At 44.9% G+C, this 17225-nt stretch overlaps 2 protein-coding genes across 8 annotated transcripts in view; both read right to left on the bottom strand.

Annotated features, from left to right (window-relative positions):
• Positions 1 to 17225, bottom strand: part of LOC143905464 (uncharacterized) — a 249609-nt gene that overhangs the window by 226580 nt on the left and 5804 nt on the right. Inside the window, exons 2-6 of one of the 7 annotated variants that reach the window (XM_077420888.1) lie at positions 15999 to 16175; positions 15741 to 15880; positions 15333 to 15658; positions 15097 to 15263; positions 14510 to 15016 (exon numbers count right to left, since the gene is read on the bottom strand). The exons of 3 other annotated variants lie outside the window; for them this stretch is intronic. In XM_077420888.1, the coding sequence (XP_077277014.1) occupies positions 14635 to 15016; positions 15097 to 15263; positions 15333 to 15658; positions 15741 to 15880; positions 15999 to 16150 (1167 nt within the window). In that variant the 5' untranslated portion in view covers positions 16151 to 16175 and the 3' untranslated portion in view covers positions 14510 to 14634. Of the gene's footprint in view, positions 1 to 14509; positions 15017 to 15096; positions 15659 to 15740; positions 16176 to 17225 lie in introns of those variants that run through there. 3 more of the 7 variants (XM_077420889.1, XM_077420887.1, XM_077420890.1) reach the window with 3 other exon arrangements.
• LOC143905440 (uncharacterized) lies at positions 300 to 4543 on the bottom strand. Its single transcript, XM_077420859.1, has 4 exons — positions 4005 to 4543; positions 3771 to 3894; positions 2241 to 3209; positions 300 to 2042 (listed from the first exon to the last, which is right to left on the bottom strand). The coding sequence occupies exons 1-4, from the start codon at positions 4541 to 4543 to the stop codon at positions 300 to 302; spliced, it is 3375 nt and encodes a 1124-aa protein (XP_077276985.1).

Below are 17225 nucleotides of genomic sequence, written 5' to 3' on the forward strand. Positions count from 1 at the left end.
GTAAGTGAGTTTTAAAAGATTTAACGCCCGACTCCCAGAGGCCCCCGAAATGGGGCGCAGAGGGAGGGTTGAAGGACCATCGGATCCTCTCCCGCTCCGCCGCGCCGCGCATGTGTGCTGCGAGCTCCCGAGAAGCGCCCACAAAGTTCGTGCCGCAGTCACTATATAACAAGGAGCAGCGTCCGCGACGGGCTACGAAGCGGCGCAGCGCAGCGAGGAAGGATTCCGTGGTCAACGAGAGCGCCGCCTCCAAGTGGACGGCCTTAACCGCGAAACAAACAAAAAGGCAGACATATGCCTTAAACGAGGAGACCCCTCGCGCTCCGGCGAGTGACGAGCGTGAAGGGTCCCGCAAAGTCGACGCCGCTCACCGAAAAGGGCTTGACCTGGCTCACGCGGTCGACCGGTAGCTCCGCCATGAGCGGTTGACTCGGGCGAGGGTTCGCTCGGAAGCACTTATAACACGCAGAGAGCACGCGTCGAATTGCGCGATGGACTCCGAGGATCCAGAACTGTTGTGCGAGGAGATATTGGAGCGTGCGTCTACCCGGGTGCAGATTCGCACGGTGCTCCCGCTCGATTATGAGGTCGGTTAACCGGTGTTTGTTGGGCAACAATATAGGGTGCTTGGTCTCGTAGGCCAATCCCGAGTGAATCAGCCTGCCGCCCACCCTGAGAAGACCCGTTGGGTCCAAAAAGGGAGCGAGTTTGAGAAACGGTTTTGGCAGCCCTTTCCGGTGCCCTAGACGATCGATCTCCTCCTCAAACGAATCCAGCTGGACGAGTTTGATTAACGTTAACAATGCGGAATGCGATTCGTGTTGGTCCACGGCCAAGGTCGCGGGTGCCGGCCTGGCCCTGGAACGACTTAGGAATCGAGAAACGTATGCGACTATTCTACAGATTTTGTCTAGCGACGAGAAGCGATCCAATAACGCGAGCAATGAACCGGGCGGATCGAGTGACACGAGCGAGGTGATCCGCTCTTCCTCGCGGGGAAGCGACTCCTCCGAGAGGACCGGTTCGACGTGAGTCTCGAAGTCCGTCAACCACTCGGGTCCCTCCCACCACATCGAGCTAGCCACGAGGTCGCGGGGAAACAGTCCGCGCGAGCAATGATCCGCCGGATTTTGATCCGTGGGCACGTGTCCCCAAGCCGCAATCGGAATCCTCTCCTGTATACGAGCGACGCGGTTGCGTACGAATGTCTTCCATCGATGCGGAGAGGATCGGATCCAACAAAGCGCGACCGTGGAATCGGACCAAGCGCGCTCAGTGTCAATGACGGTGTGACCCCGTAACACCTGACGGACGTACGCAGTTAAATCGGCGAGGAGCAACGCGGCACAGAGCTCCAATCGGGGTAAAGAGACCGCGCGGAGGGGAGCCACCTTTGACTTGGCACAAAGAAGCAAGCGTTTGCTCTCCGATGGAGCGACGACACGCAGGTAGATTACGGCCCCGTAGCCCAGCTCACTTGCGTCACAAAAACCGTGGAGCTCATATCGAATGTTATCGCCCACTGGGAACGTGCGCGGGATACGGAGCGCGGTCAACGCGTCGAACTCCGATTGGTAACGCTCCCATTGGCGGCGGACCTCCAACGGGGGTTCGTCATCCCACTCGAGCTTTAGCGTCCATAACCTCTGGATCAGGCACTTCGCGGTGAACGTCAACGGGGTCAAAAAACCCAAGGGGTCGAACACGCGGGCCACCTCCGACAAAATGGTGCGTTTCGTGCAGTTCCGATTCAGCGGGTTGATTTGAAAGCCAAAGGTGTCCGACTGAGAATGCCACCGGAGTCCCAGGACCTTGAGGACCTGGTCATCGGCTGACTCAAACGAAAGCATCGCGTCGCTACAGATTGATGGGTCGAGCCCCTCCAACGCTTCGGAGTGGCTGCTCGCCCATTTTCGCAGTTCGAAAACCGGCGCCTCGGAACAATTCGAGGAGCTGATCTCGCAGCGCGACGGCCTGACCGACGGAGCGGACGCTAGCCACGACGTCGTCGACGTACAACGATTCGAGCAAGGTGGTGTAAACTAGGGGGTATCGTTCGCGATTCTCCCGCGCTAATTGAAGCAGACAGTAAATGGCCAGGAACGGCGAGGCCGTATTCCCGAAAGTGACCGTGTTAAGCAAGTAATCGAGTATGGGGTCCGACTCCGAAAAACGCCAGACGATGCTTGGTAATCGCGATGCTCCGGCGTGATCCAGATCTGCCGAAACATTTGTTTTACGTCGGCGGTGAGAGCCACGGGTTTCGCGCGAAAGAGGAGGAGAACCGCGACTATGTCGGGCTGTAGCTTCGGTCCGCTTAGAATCGTATCGTTGAGAGATAACCCGTTCGGGCCTTTCGCTGAGGCATCGAAGACGACGCGAAGCTTGGTGGTCGTACTGTCAAGTTTGTGCACCCCGTGGTGCGGCAAATAGTAAACCCGGCCGTCCGGAGGAGCGGCCTCACTCGCGATGGTCATATGACCGCTATCCAGATAATCCTGCATAAAGGCGTTATAGCTCTGTCGAACGTCCGGATTTGACTTGAAACGGCGCTCGAGTGCGCGCAATCTATTTACGGCTATCGGCCGCGAATCCACGAACGTGGGAAGGCCCGACGCGAACGGGTACGAAACGACAAAACGACCCGAATGGTCACGGTAAGTAGTTCTTTCGAAGAACTCTATACATCGCTGATCCTCCTCGGATCGAGGAGGGTGTTCCGGCACGTCCTCCAGTCTCCAAAATTGCTCCACCGCGGCATCAATTGACTCGAGCGTGGTGGCAAAGGTGTGCAGTGGCTGCACTTGTAACGCCGGAGAGACCGCGCCCATCAGTACCCAACCGAACGCGGTATTGAAGGCGTCCGGTTCCCCGGCTCTCCCGGTGCGGCGACCGTCACGTAGCACGGATACAAAGGAATCCGCGCCCAGCAATATATCGATAGAGCCCGGCAGATGATATTCCGGATCCGCGAGCGGCAGTCCCGTTAAGTGACTCCAATCCTTAGAGTCAACTCGATGGTTAGGCAACGGCGAAGTTATGCGAGGGAGCACCGTGGCTTCGATCGGGAAACGAAGATCATCCCGATTCTTTACGCGAATCACGAGTGAAGTGAGGCCCCGAGTGGTGGCAGCCTTCGTCTCGTTGACGCCCAAAACGGCGACGCTATGTCTAGTCCGCGCGAAAACCGCCCCTTCGAAGGCAGCTTTCTGTAATAAAGTTTGCCTGGCTGGCGCTATCCAGCAACATGCGTACTGGAAATGCGTTGCCCCTAACGTCAAGGGCCTCGGCCCGCACGGTCGAAAGGAGCACCACACTGTTAGAAACGCTGGCCATCGAAACGATGGGCTTGTTTTCGACGATGGTTGAGGGCGCGGACTCGCTGGCGCCCGAAGCTATCGAGGGAACGGTTGCGGGAGAAACCGTGTTAGCCTGCTCGAAGTGCAGGAGCGAGTGGTGTTTCGATTTACAGGACCGACAGGTCCACGAGCTGGGGCAGGTTTTGAGGTTATGACCCGAGCGCAGGCAGTTCAAGCATAATCCCTTGTCACGCGCGAGGTCGTGCCTCTCCCTTGCCGAGAGTTGAAGAAAACCGGCGCATTTTGCTAATAAATGCTGCTCTCCGCATCTTACGCACGCGGCGTTCCGGGTGACGAGCGAGGTAGTCGCTGCGCCCCTCTTCGCGGGAGTCGACGGCTTCGATTGCCCGATTGCGCCGAAGGACCCGCCACTGACGCGAGAACCGAGCAGTAACTCGATAGGTATTGTACCAGCTGATCGAAACTCGGCGAGTCCACCGACATGTGGCTCGCTTCAAACTTCTCCCGTAACGTAGGGGTGAGTTTTTCCAGCAAGTGATTATACAGCATAAATCCCACGCCTTGACCGGATAGCCTAACATTCCAAGAGCGCGCGTGTTCTCGGTGAACCCGTCCAATAACGCACGGAGAGAGGCGGGAGTATCCCCGACCAAAGGCTTAGCGTGTACGACTGCACGCCAATACTGCTTAGCTAACTCGCGCTTGTCCGAATAGCGCGCCTGTAATGCGTCATACGCGATGGGATAATTTTCCACTGTCAACGGCAGGTGTTTTACGACACCGAGAGCCTCGCCAGAGAGCGAAGTCAGTAAATGCTGAAACTTCTCGATGACGGTAACGTCGAGGTTATTGTGAACCGCCGCGTCGAAGAGCGCGATAAAGGTCGGCCACAGCGCGAGATCCCCGCTGAATTGAGGGAGCGCGAGCTTCGGCAGGCGAATGGCCGAGCGAGACGCGGACGATGGAGCCGGCGGATCGGCCTTCCGTGCGGCTCGAGCCAATTTCTCGTATCGCCCCACGACAGCGAAGCGCAATCGGTCGAACTCGTCGCGAATCTTATCCTCCGTCTCGAACTCGTCGTCCCCGACGTCTTGGATAATCTTTAGGTGATTTCCCTCGAAATCATCTACCACTTTCGCGACCGTCGGGTAGCGCGCCATAAATTCCGCCTTCTGAGTCGGGTTTTCCGATGCGAGCACCGAGTATTGATGAATTTCCCTCATGCGGCGAATGCATAGCTCGCGCCGCGATCGAGCCCCCTTCGTCATGGTGAGGATGATCTACACGCGCGCGAAGACACGAAAATCAACAACGGTTCGAAGGCTTTGTCCTACAGGAGTGAGAAGGATCGGGAGATGACAACTAATATTTGCGAGCAAATGTATGTGCACGTGATCAGAGCACGTGCCAAATATTTTCAAAGGTCTCGCTTCGAACGCGGAGACCAACAACAATATCGAAAAACACCGCACCGGTCGCCAAGGTCGGGAGGGGCGGGCGTCTCGAATTCGACGGTTAAGCTGAAGCAATGGAATATCGCGAATATTCGATCGCTTATTATTGCACAAACTATGATTAAGAGAACGGCACCGAGTGTGCAATCGTACTCTCGAGCGCAAAAAATAATAAGGTGTTCTCTCGGTATCGAGAAATAATAGCGCACGCAACGAATATGCGGATATTCCCGTCGCGACGTGCTGAAAGCGACGTACGGACGACAGATATCACGCGGTCCGAACGTGCTGATGATTCCGTCAAATGATGCTGCACCAAGCGTGCAGCGAGCGCGAATTTCACTTGAGAGAACGGCACCGAGTGTGCCGGCGTCTTCTCGATCGCGAGGAATTACGGCACGCGCACAATCCCCGCGCGAACTTCCCCTCACCGCGCGCCGAATACACGCGGGGGAGCGAGAGTGATCACGCGGTGCGAACGTGCACGCGTCAATTATCGCGTTAATCTGTATTGCACGCGGGTGCAGGGGTAGCGTGTCGAATAATGGCACGCGCGAACAATCTTCACGCGTATTTCTTCGCCACAGCGTGCCGAATGCACGTGCGGACAAGAGCGATCACGCGGTGGGATCGTGCACGCGCCGATTATCGCACAACGGAATGCCCAACAGGGCCGACTAATATTACGAATTAATGCGAAGTATTGCGAATCGCGCGAAAGGTTGGCGGAAGTAACGAACGCGAAGCTAGATCCGGCTCGAAGGACCAATGCTCGGGGGGGTGTTTATCCGCCCCGGATTCGCGAATGGTCAAACTCGGTTGAAGGACCAGAGGGCCCGTGCCCTCACGAAAACGATTAGAAATGCCAAAAAAAGGGGGGGGTGCGAAGCGACTCACCGTATCGTAGCCCGTGATGTCCTCGCACAGCCTCCGTCCTTCCTCCTGGTTCTCGTGGTGGCGGAGAGTCAGCCCAGGCAGGATGGTCGTGCAAGACGCATGCGGATCACGTGATCGTGCGTGCAGGCGGAAGACAAGCAAGCAAGCGTTAATGCACACGATTCGAATCACACGGCGCCGTTTCGCGGGGTGCACCCGGGCGCGGAATACCGTCCACAAAATCACTATGTGGCAAGATTCTATCGATACGATGTAATTCTTCTCGAAAAGCGAGAGACGACGATGGTCCGAGACGTGAGGCGTCGAGTACGGCCCCAAATTTTACTGTCTTCTCTCGCGTACGAAATACAACTGTGCCGGTGCTTGCGCCTCGCGAAGACACCGGGAAGAAGCCCCTCTTCTTCGTGCTTGGGGTGGCCGCCCGCGTGCGGGCAGCACGAGTCGGGTGAGTCGCGCGAACATTGACTATCGAATGGATCGCGATCCGCCAACGTCGCGCGCGAGTCGCTAATACGAAGTGAGCCTCGTTACCGACCGTAAACGAGACAAATATATACAAAGATGCTAAGCAACTAATCTAACGCGAATACAATACAATGACGCAACTAACAACTATTTACAAGTAACTATTTACACGCGAGTACCAAACATATCCGCTTATTATATTCTTGCATTGCACGGTTCTTTACAATAGTTTTTTCCCTAAGGTCGTTTCGGCTTACATCTAAATCTTGAGTTGCACGGAAATATTCCCTAAGATCATCGTCCGTAAGACCATATTGTTCATTACCGAATAATAATAAACTAGGAGTGGTGCCTATAGCCTTATGTAACGTGTTATTCAAAGAAAATTGACTTTTAGAAAAAAAATCAGTCCATGTACTTTCGGACGATAACTTAAACAGAATGGATCTTAGGAATCTATTAACCCGCTCTATTTGTCCGTTGCCTCGGGGGCTAGCAGTGGCTATCTTAACATGCTCAACATTCAGTTGCGACAGATAACGGGCTAATTCGTCGGACATCAAAGAACTACCGCGATCTGAGACGATACGGCGACATGTGCCAAAATGATGAAAGTACTCTTTAAGACAAGCAATTACTTCTCTTGTTGTAGTTGACTTAACAGGATATAGTACGGTATATTTCGCGAAAACGTCGATTACAATGAAAATGTGCTTACACCCGAATCTCGCTTTCTCAAGTGGTCCGTAATGATTGACGTGTAGTGTCTCGAAAGGTCTAGTACCTTTTTCGTAAATATAAAGTTTACCTTCGACTTTTCCAGTTGGTACCAAATACGTTAAACACTTGACACAATTAGAAATGTAATCTTTCACACGCGTTTGCATCCCCGGAAACCAATATGTTTTGTTAATTAAATTAATCGTCTTTTCAGGCCCAACGTGGCCTACTTCATCATGACATGTTTGTATCACATCATTCGTCATCGTCTCAGGCACATAGAAAAAGATTTTGCCATCGCGTTTCCGATATACAACGCCGTTTCGCAGTTCGAACCTATCACTTTCTCAAGTCTCCAATTTTTCATAAGTTTTTCTTATTAACGGGTCTTGCAATTGTTTATATACTAAGATCTGATCAAAAGAGAGTGGTTCGATTATTAAAACATTGCGACTCAACGCATCGACGTGTCGCATACGATTCGCCGTACGATGCTCAACCTTATAATTATAATTCTGCAAAATCATACACCATCTACTGATACGTGGATTAATATATTTTTTACGTAAAGCTAATTGGACGGCGCTGCAGTCCGTCACCACTACAAAGGGTATGTCTTGCAAGTATACCCTAAATCTTTCAAGGACGTAAATTATAGCCAAAGTCTCAAGTTCAAAACTGTGATAGCGACTCTCAGCAGCCGTCGTGCGTGGGCTAAAGTACATAACGGGATGCATGTGACCGTCCTGTTGCTGTTGCAGTAATACAGCACCATATCCGTACGAGCTAGCGTCCGTATGTAGTTCAGTAGGTGCCGTATGATTGTATGAAGCTAATAGTGGACAACTAGTTAATTTCTCTTGTAACGTCTCAAATGCACACAATTCCTTTTCGCCAAATGTGAAGGGTACATCCTTTTTTGTGAGATCATACAAAGGTTTCGCAATCTGTGCATAATTTGCTATGAATTTACGGAAATAGCTAGTCAGACCTAGGAATCCTTGTACTTGATTTACAGTTCTCGGCGTCCGAAACCTTTGTACAGCCTTTACATAAGATTTATTCAACGTAACACCATTTCCGGAAATGTTATATTCAAGATATTCTGTTTCTCGCTTCAAAAATTTACATTTGCTAAGATTTAATTCCAGGCTGTACTGCGCCAACAAACACAATACTTCCTTAAGAATCTCTAAATTATCCTCAATCGTAACTGTTGCGATCATAATATCATCTAAATATAACTGTATTTTTCTTAATTTTTAAGTAACCGCTCAAACAATTGATTAAGGCATCTTTGGAATGCTGCAGGGGCATTGGTCAATCCGAAAGGTAGCATTATATACTTATACTGGCCATCCGGAGTAACAAACAAAGTAAACTTGATCGAGTTTTCAGCAATCGGAATATGATGGAATCCATCTTTCAAGTCGAGAGTAGTAAAATATAATTTACCGGACAATTGATCAATTGGATCTTTCACCAATGGGATAGGATATCTGTCTTTTATCGTAATCTTATTCAGAGCTCGATAATTACCGCACATTCGATACTTGCCGTCTTTTTTCTTGACGATAATGATTGGACTGCAAAAGTTAGAATTGCTAGACCTAATAATTCCCCTCTGCAGCAAACCATCGACAATGTTCCTTTTTTCGGCTCGTTCGCTCCATGAAAGTCGTCTAGGCGTGAAATAAAACGGCTTACTCGCGTCCGTTAACTGTATCTCGAATTCCCATGGGATATTTTTAGCCTCCTCCGGACGGTGAATATAAGTGCTCAATAACTCAAATAGTTATTCCTTGACCTTGTAGGAAAGTGACGAATCCAAATTATCGGAAACGATATCCAATGGACTAGTGTGTTCTATAGCCTCAATATTTAGTATATCGCTCATTGGTTCGCCATACATCTGCAAAGCTTGATCAAAAGTAACTGTTAATCCAGACATACTTATAAACAAAGCGTTATATGTCATAGTAGAATCTGGAACGACTACAAATCTTAAAAGAAATGTATGATTAGGTATTAAATGTAATCAAACTCTAGGCGTAATGTACCCAAGAATACACAACGGTGATTTATTTATGCCTCCATAGCTAGTTTCAGTCTTATCGCGAATTAACTTTATATCATTGAATGAATTTAAATACGTACTCTCGCTCATGATGTTTATCGCACTGCCTGAATCTACCAACGCCTCTATCTAATACTGTTCTTTGGTTTCCTTAGCTAATAGGACGCAATAATTCCTCGTCGGCTTCATCAACGGTTTCTTCGGCTGCGGGCTCGGTTCCTTCGGCTGTGGGCTCGGTTCCTCCTGGCAAATAGCGTTGATCTTCTTGTACTCTCGCTCCGCTGGTGCCTCCACTAGTGCTGTTGTACTACCGCCTTCAGATTTCGACTCTTTCTCCATCGCGGGACACTCCTTAAAATAGTGACCCATTTTACCGCAACGGAAACAGGAACCTTTTTCTTGTTTAAGCTTAGGGCACGATCCAGCTAAATGCCCCTCCAGGTTGCAGTTGTAGCATTTTACCGACTGGAAACTTGGCGCCTCTTTTCGTTCAGTCATAAGTTTTGGCCTCGTTGAAAGTGGGGAGGTATTCTTCTTAACATCACTGTGCAACGTAATGTTCTCGAATGCTCCAAATAAAAGTTCGAGTGAAGAGAACTGTTGCATTTTGGCCTGATCCCGTAACCGTACGTCTGGGATACCATCGATTACATATTCTACAAGCTCATCCTCCTCAAGGGACAACTGGTTACCGAGAATAATCTTGTCATAATAATATTCCTTGTAATGCTCGCCTATACCTTTCATTTTCTTTCTTCGAATTTACGTCTTTGCAGGAGCCTGCCTGGCCTGTGGTCAAACATTTTCTTCATTTCATTTAATAAACTGTCTACGCATCCATCTCAACGTACTCGGCTTTAAAGTGTAACCAAGTCGCAGTTTTGCCTTCGACTTTAGCACCGATCAAAAACTTGGCGGAATTGTCGTTTAAGTCGTACATAGCTCGCAGCTTCCTGATTTCCTTTTCCCACACTTTAAATGTATTTTTCGTTCCGTTAAACTCACATAAATAGTCACTTATTGACTTTAAAGTAACCTGCGACGTCGCGACAGGTGTGTCAGAATGGGGGGTAACTCGTAATATCTCGTTCTCTCTCCGCATAAGATCGAGCTCTTGCTGCCTCAGCTCTTTTTCTCGGCGCATAAATTCTAGCTCACGCACGAGAAATCCGGAATCGCTTTGGGGTGGACGGGCTTGAGGCTATTGTACAGAAATGAGTTCCGTTATCCGGTGAGCTACGGTGCAGAGCGGTGCAGGCGAGCGCGCTACGTTACCGTCACGGTCGATAAAAGGTTCAAATACCGAACCGCGAACGCGTAAAAATGGTCAGTCACGCTGCATTGCTCGCGCGTGCATTTGATTAAAAAAACATTTTTAATACAATTTGATATACACACAATTAATATTTATTACATACAATATAACAATCATAGGTGATTATGTAATTATAATTGTATTGTGCATCTGCAACTATTATTCCACCGACTATAAGTATGTGTTCACTGGAATAATATAATTATAGATTATATGATAATTATAATTACAACATAATTACCTATAATTATTCTATTGCATATGAAAAATTGTTTCGCAATATTTTACAATTTTTACGATGTCGTATTATTTTCAGTATCTTATTTATAAGTAAATAAAATATTAAAATTAAAAACTAATTAAGTAATGTTACGCCCGATATTTCGAGCAATATTAAAGTATTAATAAAAAACTATACATACATTTTAAATTATAATTATCGAGTCAACGTTTTGACCTACTTAATCTTTCTCAGGGCATTACATTCAAACTTACAAGTAATATAAATAAAAATAATAATAACTGTTGGAGTTCACATTATCAATACTGAAAATTATAGTCATCGCCGATGGAGCGATTACGACACGCAAAAGAAATAAGGTCAAAGCTAACTTTGAATTAAACGCCGTCACAGGCCACATAATTACAATAATTGTTACCGATTACAATAAATCCTGATCTGAGTTGCAGCTGACGGAGATGCTAATTTTGTGCATTTTCTGTATATTTTAAAAGGTTCTTGACGCAACACCGATCTCTACTTCCATTTAATATCGGACATGACAATTTCCGACGTTGAACATGGCTGATACCAGGATCATACAGAGGAGACTGCCCCTTTTAAAATATACAAAAAATGCACGAAATTAGCATCTCCGTCAGCTGCAACTCAGATCAGGATTTATTGTAATCGGTAACAATTATTGTAATTATGTGGCCTGTGACGGCGTTTAATTCGAAGTTAGCTTTGACCTTATTTCTTTTGCGTGTCGTAATCGTTCCATCGGCGATGACTATAATTTTCAGTGTTGATAATGTGAACCCCAACAGTTATTATTATTTTTATTTATATTACTTGTAAGTTTGAATGTAATGCCCTGAGAAAGACCAAGTAGGTCGAAACGTTGACTCGATAATTATAATTCAAAATGTATATATACCTTTTTATTAATACTTTAATATTGCTCGGAATATCGGGCGTAACATTACTTAATTACCTTTTAATTTTAATATTTTATTTACTTATAAATAAGATACTGAAAATAATACCACATCGTAAAAATTATAAAATATTGCGAAACAATTTTTTATATGCAATAGAATAATTATAGGTAATTATGTTGTAATTATAATTATCATATGATCTATAATTATATTATTCCAGTAAACACATACTTAGTCGGTGGAATAATAGTTGCAGATGCACAATACAATTATAATTACATAATCACCTATGATTGTTATATTGTATGTAATAAATATTAATTGTGTGTATCAAATTGTATTAAAAATTGTTTCGAAACGGTCGGGAGAAAGGAAGTCTGAGGCGAGTGAATCGAACGAGTCGAAGCTCTGGTAAAAGTGAGCTTTATTTCTCTAACATATATACATGATGACTTAGCGTATCAGCGCGTGAATTGTGGATGGGGCCTTATCTTTAGATGGCTCTTATGCCGGCGCACAGGGGCGCCGGACTTCTCAAAAAATACGGTGGCCTAGAGCGGGAGCCGGTGGCTGACTGCTCGCGTAGCCACTGTTACGTTCTCGCGGCTGTTGTTCGCGTCTATTGCTTTTCCCGGAGTCGGGGGAGTTCTGTCCAAGGGCAATTCCGGGATTTCAAGGGAGGGCAGGGCCGGTGCGGTCTTCGTCTCCCTGCTCCTTTTCTCCTTCTTCGTGCGGTCCCCGGTCTGGGTGCCCACAGACTTCTAGGAATTCGGAGGTAGGGGCCTTCCTGCCCTCGGATTGCCAAGCGCTAGAGTCAGCCCTGGTGGGCGTGTGAGTCGCCTGTGCGACTCGGGGATCGTCACTCGTGTCAAAGGCCACCACAGCTCTGGTGGAGGTGCCGGTCCGGCAGTGGTTGGTCGTCGTGGTGGCGAGGGCCTCCTGGCCCGTCTCCTTGGTCGTAGTCGTCGGCGGCCTCTGCTAGAGCGGGCAGAGTTGCCCTGCGCTACAACCACCACGGACCGAACTTGTCCTGTTCGGTGGGTGGGAGGGGCAGACTCTCCCTTGCTCAATAGCAAGCGCAAGTCGGTGGCACTTCGTTCCGAAGAACGGTGCGAGGATTCTGCTCGCTCCAGGTTGGAGGGGAATCCGCAGGTTTCGTCTCAATCTCGGCGGCTATTGCCGGTATATGTAATGCCCCTATCACAATAGCGATTGACAACTGCGTCTGCGTTTACGTTTGCGTCTACGATATCTCTTGACCAATGAGAAAGAAGCTGCTGGCGATTGCGATTCACAATTTCTATTTGACGACTGCGTTTGCATTTGCGTTTGCGTCTACGATTATCTTTTGACCAATGAGCAAGAAGCTGCTGACGATTGCGATTTGCAATTCCCATTTAGCCGTCCGTCTATTTTTCATAAAGGTGAACGCAAACATAACCAATCACAAAGCGACTTGTAGTCATGTGACCAGTAGTGGCACATATAGTTCATGTTGTATTGGAACGAAAATTGAAGAGATCTGGAAATTTACGAACGTGAAATCTACGTTAATAATTATGCCACCAAAGAAAACTGATTTATTTTCCAAAGATATTGAGTTTACATTGATCAATCTAGTAGAGTGTAGACCTATCCTATGGGATTGTACATCTGAGCTCTACAAAAGAGTAGATCTGAAAGAAGAGGTTTGGGAAGAAGTGGCCCGTTTTTTAGGACCTCGCTTCTCAGCTAAATATTGTATTATATATATTAATGTAGAAAAAAACAAATTAAGAAATGATTTCTATCAATAACTAATACATAACATAGTACATAATATAGGTTATGTATTAATTTTGTATAGTTTTCAAATTAACACATCTGTGTATAATGCAAAAGTTAAAAGAGTTTATGTGTACAAATAAATTGCATGCCTTTAAAGTAAAATGTCCTCTTCTTTTGTAGGGTCTATTGTAGCAAGCAGATTTAAAAGTATGAGAGATACTTTCATGTCAAATTTGAGGAAAGTGAAGGAGTCCAAACGCAGTGGAAAGGGCACTGTGGATATTTATATTCCAAAGTGGCCTCTGTACGATCGCTTAAAGTTTTTACAAAAGGCAGCAGTTCAGAGTGCTTTCATCTCAAATCTCACTATTTCTTCAGAGAAACCTGATAATACTATGTCACAGATAGAGGAACAAACGTCAAATGAATCATTGACACAGTGGCCACCATGTAGAGCGGAAGAGGATCAAGAAGAAATTGTTGCTGAGAAATCTACAGTTTTAAATGTTTATTATGACTCTACGGAAGTAAGACTATTGAAATAGTGCTTTGACAACGTTTGAACATATTTTATTGAGAAATTAGTACAATAAAATTATTTGTTGCAGCAATTTATGATTCAACCAACGGAAGAGTTGTCCGATAATTCCACAGATTTATCAATATCATCTAGAAGTGTTGCAAGCACAAGCCACACAGTAAGTTGAAGCAAGTTGTTGATATTATAAACTTCCAGAATATTAACCTCTCCTCATGGAATATTTTGTATTCACAGCCAGCAGCATTAACAAAGCCTTTATCATCAGTTCCCAAAATACAAGATGCTGAGAATCAGATGTATATTAAACGAGGACAGGCTAAAAGAAAGTCTGACACTTTAATGGAAGAAGCTGTTGGTGCTATTAAAGTTTTGTGCAAACCGGAACCAAAAACTACACTTGATGATTCATCTACACCTACTGACTCTGCTTTTACATTAGGATCGTTTATCGCAGCAAGATTGCGTCAAATGACACCTGATCAGCGTAAACTGTGTGAAAATGAAATATTAAAACTACTGTCTCAGTTTTAAAATACATATATAACATTTTTTTCTAAACATAATACAATTAAAAATACCTAATTACCATTAATCTAGTAAGCAACTATGCGTTTCAACATATAGAAAATGTTATTTTTAGTTTGAACATACAGATTTTATTTGTTTTATTTTATTTCTTTAGACTTGATATAGAAAATTTATAACCTTTACTCATATTATAGCCTTTACTCATATTAAATGTTATCTACTGATATTTCTTATGTTCATAATATAAAAATAAAATTAATCCTTTGTTTAAAAAAAATACAAATATTGTTTATTTATAAATATTTAATTTCCAAATATATTACACTGTAGTAAACACAAAATAGAAAGTTCTACAAAAGTATATTAATTCAAAAGTATATCACTTGTCAATGAATCGCTTCATCTTGCCATGGTACTCTTCCAACGTTATTGAAATATTCACATAAAGTCTCTCGCATTTGCAAAGCAGCAGAAGCATGGCGGTTGCTTCCTTGATGTTGCAACTGTATTAAACCTTGTCCTTGTGCTCTTCGCCAATCTCCATATTGGAACTGACCTGTCATTTCATTTTCCATATCAATGTATCCTGGTGGAGTATACATTATACGGCCTACACTGTGAGATCTCAACATGTTATGAAGACAACAAATGGCCAGTACAATATCACGAACATCATCTGGGTCATATCTCATAGGAGATCTGAGTATATTAAATCTGCTGACCATAACGCCAAATGCGTTTTCCGAACATCGTCTTGCTCTAGACAATCTGCAATTATTAAATGTAGAATTTAATTAATACTGATTTATAAAAAAAACACCTATTTCTTTACTCTTACTTGTAGTTACCTGTAGTTATAAATTCTCCTCTCCTTTTTGCCTGTACATTGTTCTTTAGGATAAGGAATAAGCACATTTGTAGATAGAGCAAAACCTTCATCTCCTATAATCACATAAGGAAAATCCTGCTCGGTACCTGGTAGAGAGCTTGGTGGAGGTATATTAATGTCATTTTTCTGCAAATGATGTTTTAGGGTACATTTATTCCATATTCCTTTGTCAGATACTCGCCCATTTGTGCCTACATCAACAAATATAAATCTGAGTTGAGCATCCACAAGCCCCAAAAGCATAATACTGAATGTTTCCTTGTAATTAAAATATGAAGAACCAGACTGAAGTGGAAGATCTATCAGACAGTGTTTACCATCCATGGCACCCAAGCAATTCGGAAAATTCCATCTTTGCATATAATCATGAGCAATTACTTTCCAAGCTAATTCACTGTCGGGAAATTTAAGATGTTTTTCTTGCAAAACAGAAATGAGGGCACGACAAGTATCCTTTATAATTCCTGATATAGTGCTTTGCCCAAGACGAAAATGATAAGATAATGATTCTTGACTTTCGCCTGTACAACAGACAACAGAATTGTTTCATAATGGAAAATAGGTAAAATATGTAACTTGCTTGAAACAGACTTGTTCTACAACCTGTTGCTAAATGACGTAATGTCACAGCAAGCCTTTCTGCAGGTGAGATACTTTGCCGAAGGTGTGTATCCTGTCTTTTAATTAATGGGCTCAATTTTTCCACAAGATCTTCAAACATATCTGGGGTCATACGAAGACATCTGACAAAAAAATTTAGTATTATTGAAAGCGATTAATTAACGATTTATAGTTAAATCACATTCTGTTGATTATATTATAACCTATACATAGTCACAGAAAAACAGATTTTATACCTACCTGCGATACTTCTCTGGATCTTCTAGTTGTAACTCCAAAAAAATATTACGGAAACAACCTTTTTGTGTCTTTCTAGCTACCCATGGTTTAACCCATATTCTTTTCTTACGAAATGCTTGTCTCTCTTTTTCATGCCTCAAAATTAGAAACATCAAAATAGCGCAAATTCTCTTCTTCCTGTACCGATCCATCTTTCATATAATCAGTAAACTTAATATAGTTGTGTTTGCAAGTATAAAAATATATTTTTTCCCCACAATTTTAAATTTTTTAATTCTCATGTATACACGATCAGTCGTCCGTCGCTTGCAATCACTATGTGAGACAAATAGCTAATCGCAAGTGCAAACGCAAAAGCAAACGCAAACGCAGACGCAGTCGTCAATCGCTAGTGTGATACGGGCTTAACGCCCGGTATATTGAAGCCTCAACGTGAGGGAAGAGAACCCGGCTCGTCCTGGGCCGGCTCGCCCTTATGTATCTTTCTTGCCGAATTTTGATTGCGAGTAACGACAGCCGCCCCGCGGCGACAGGTGTTACTCGCGCTAGCGGCGCGCGAGTGGGGTGGTGCCATATGCGCCCGGCCGGACGGGCTTGAGCGCGCGGACCGGGTTGCCGCACTCGCAGGCGCGCCGTTCGGAGGACGGATCCGAACAAAAATGTCTTTTTAATCAAATGCACGCGCGAGCAATACAGCGTGACTGACCATTTTTACGCGTTCGCGGTTCTGTATTTGCTGTGTTTGTCACTCCTTACAATTAGCAGTGTGGTATTCAGCAAAAGAATGTCTACCAAGGAATATTGAATTTCTAATTCAGGAAACATACAATTGGTTTAATAAATCATCCTTAAGGCAGGATAATTACAGAAAAATTTATAACTTACTGAATGAAGGTCATGATCCGTTAAAAATTGTGCAATTTTGTTAGACTCGTTGGTTATCTATTGAATCAGCTGTTAATAGGATATATGAACAATGGCTAGAATTAAAAACACACTTTGAGATAGTTAGATTAAACGATAAATGTTACACTGCCCAAGTATTATATAAAATGTATAACGATGACATAAATTTTGCATATTTGTTATTTTTAAAGCCAATTTTAAGTAAAATTCAAAGAGTTAATAAATTGTTTGAAACTAACGATGTAGACCCTACCAAACTTTTAAAAGATTTGTTGTTTTTAATAGGATCATTAGTAAGAAAAGTCACAATACCAGGTACAC

Source organism: Temnothorax americanus, unplaced genomic scaffold, assembly GCF_048541705.1.
Source record: "Temnothorax americanus isolate GAGA-0224 unplaced genomic scaffold, ASM4854170v1 Scaffold61, whole genome shotgun sequence".
NCBI classification, from domain to species: Eukaryota; Metazoa; Arthropoda; class Insecta; order Hymenoptera; family Formicidae; genus Temnothorax; species Temnothorax americanus.

What these genes read in the sequence shown, in the direction of transcription:
- LOC143905440 (XM_077420859.1), bottom strand. Translation starts at nt 4,543, where the DNA reads ATGAGGGAAATTCATCAATACTCGGTGCTCGCATCGGAAAACCCGACT. An exon ending in CGCCGAGTTTCGATCAGCTG is followed by an intron (nt 3,210 to 3,770) that starts GTACAATACCTA and finishes ACTTTATTACAG; the next exon opens with AAAGCTGCCTTCGAAGGGGC. An exon ending in CCGTGGCTCTCACCGCCGAC is followed by an intron (nt 2,043 to 2,240) that starts GTAAAACAAATG and finishes GATACCCCCTAG; the next exon opens with TTTACACCACCTTGCTCGAA.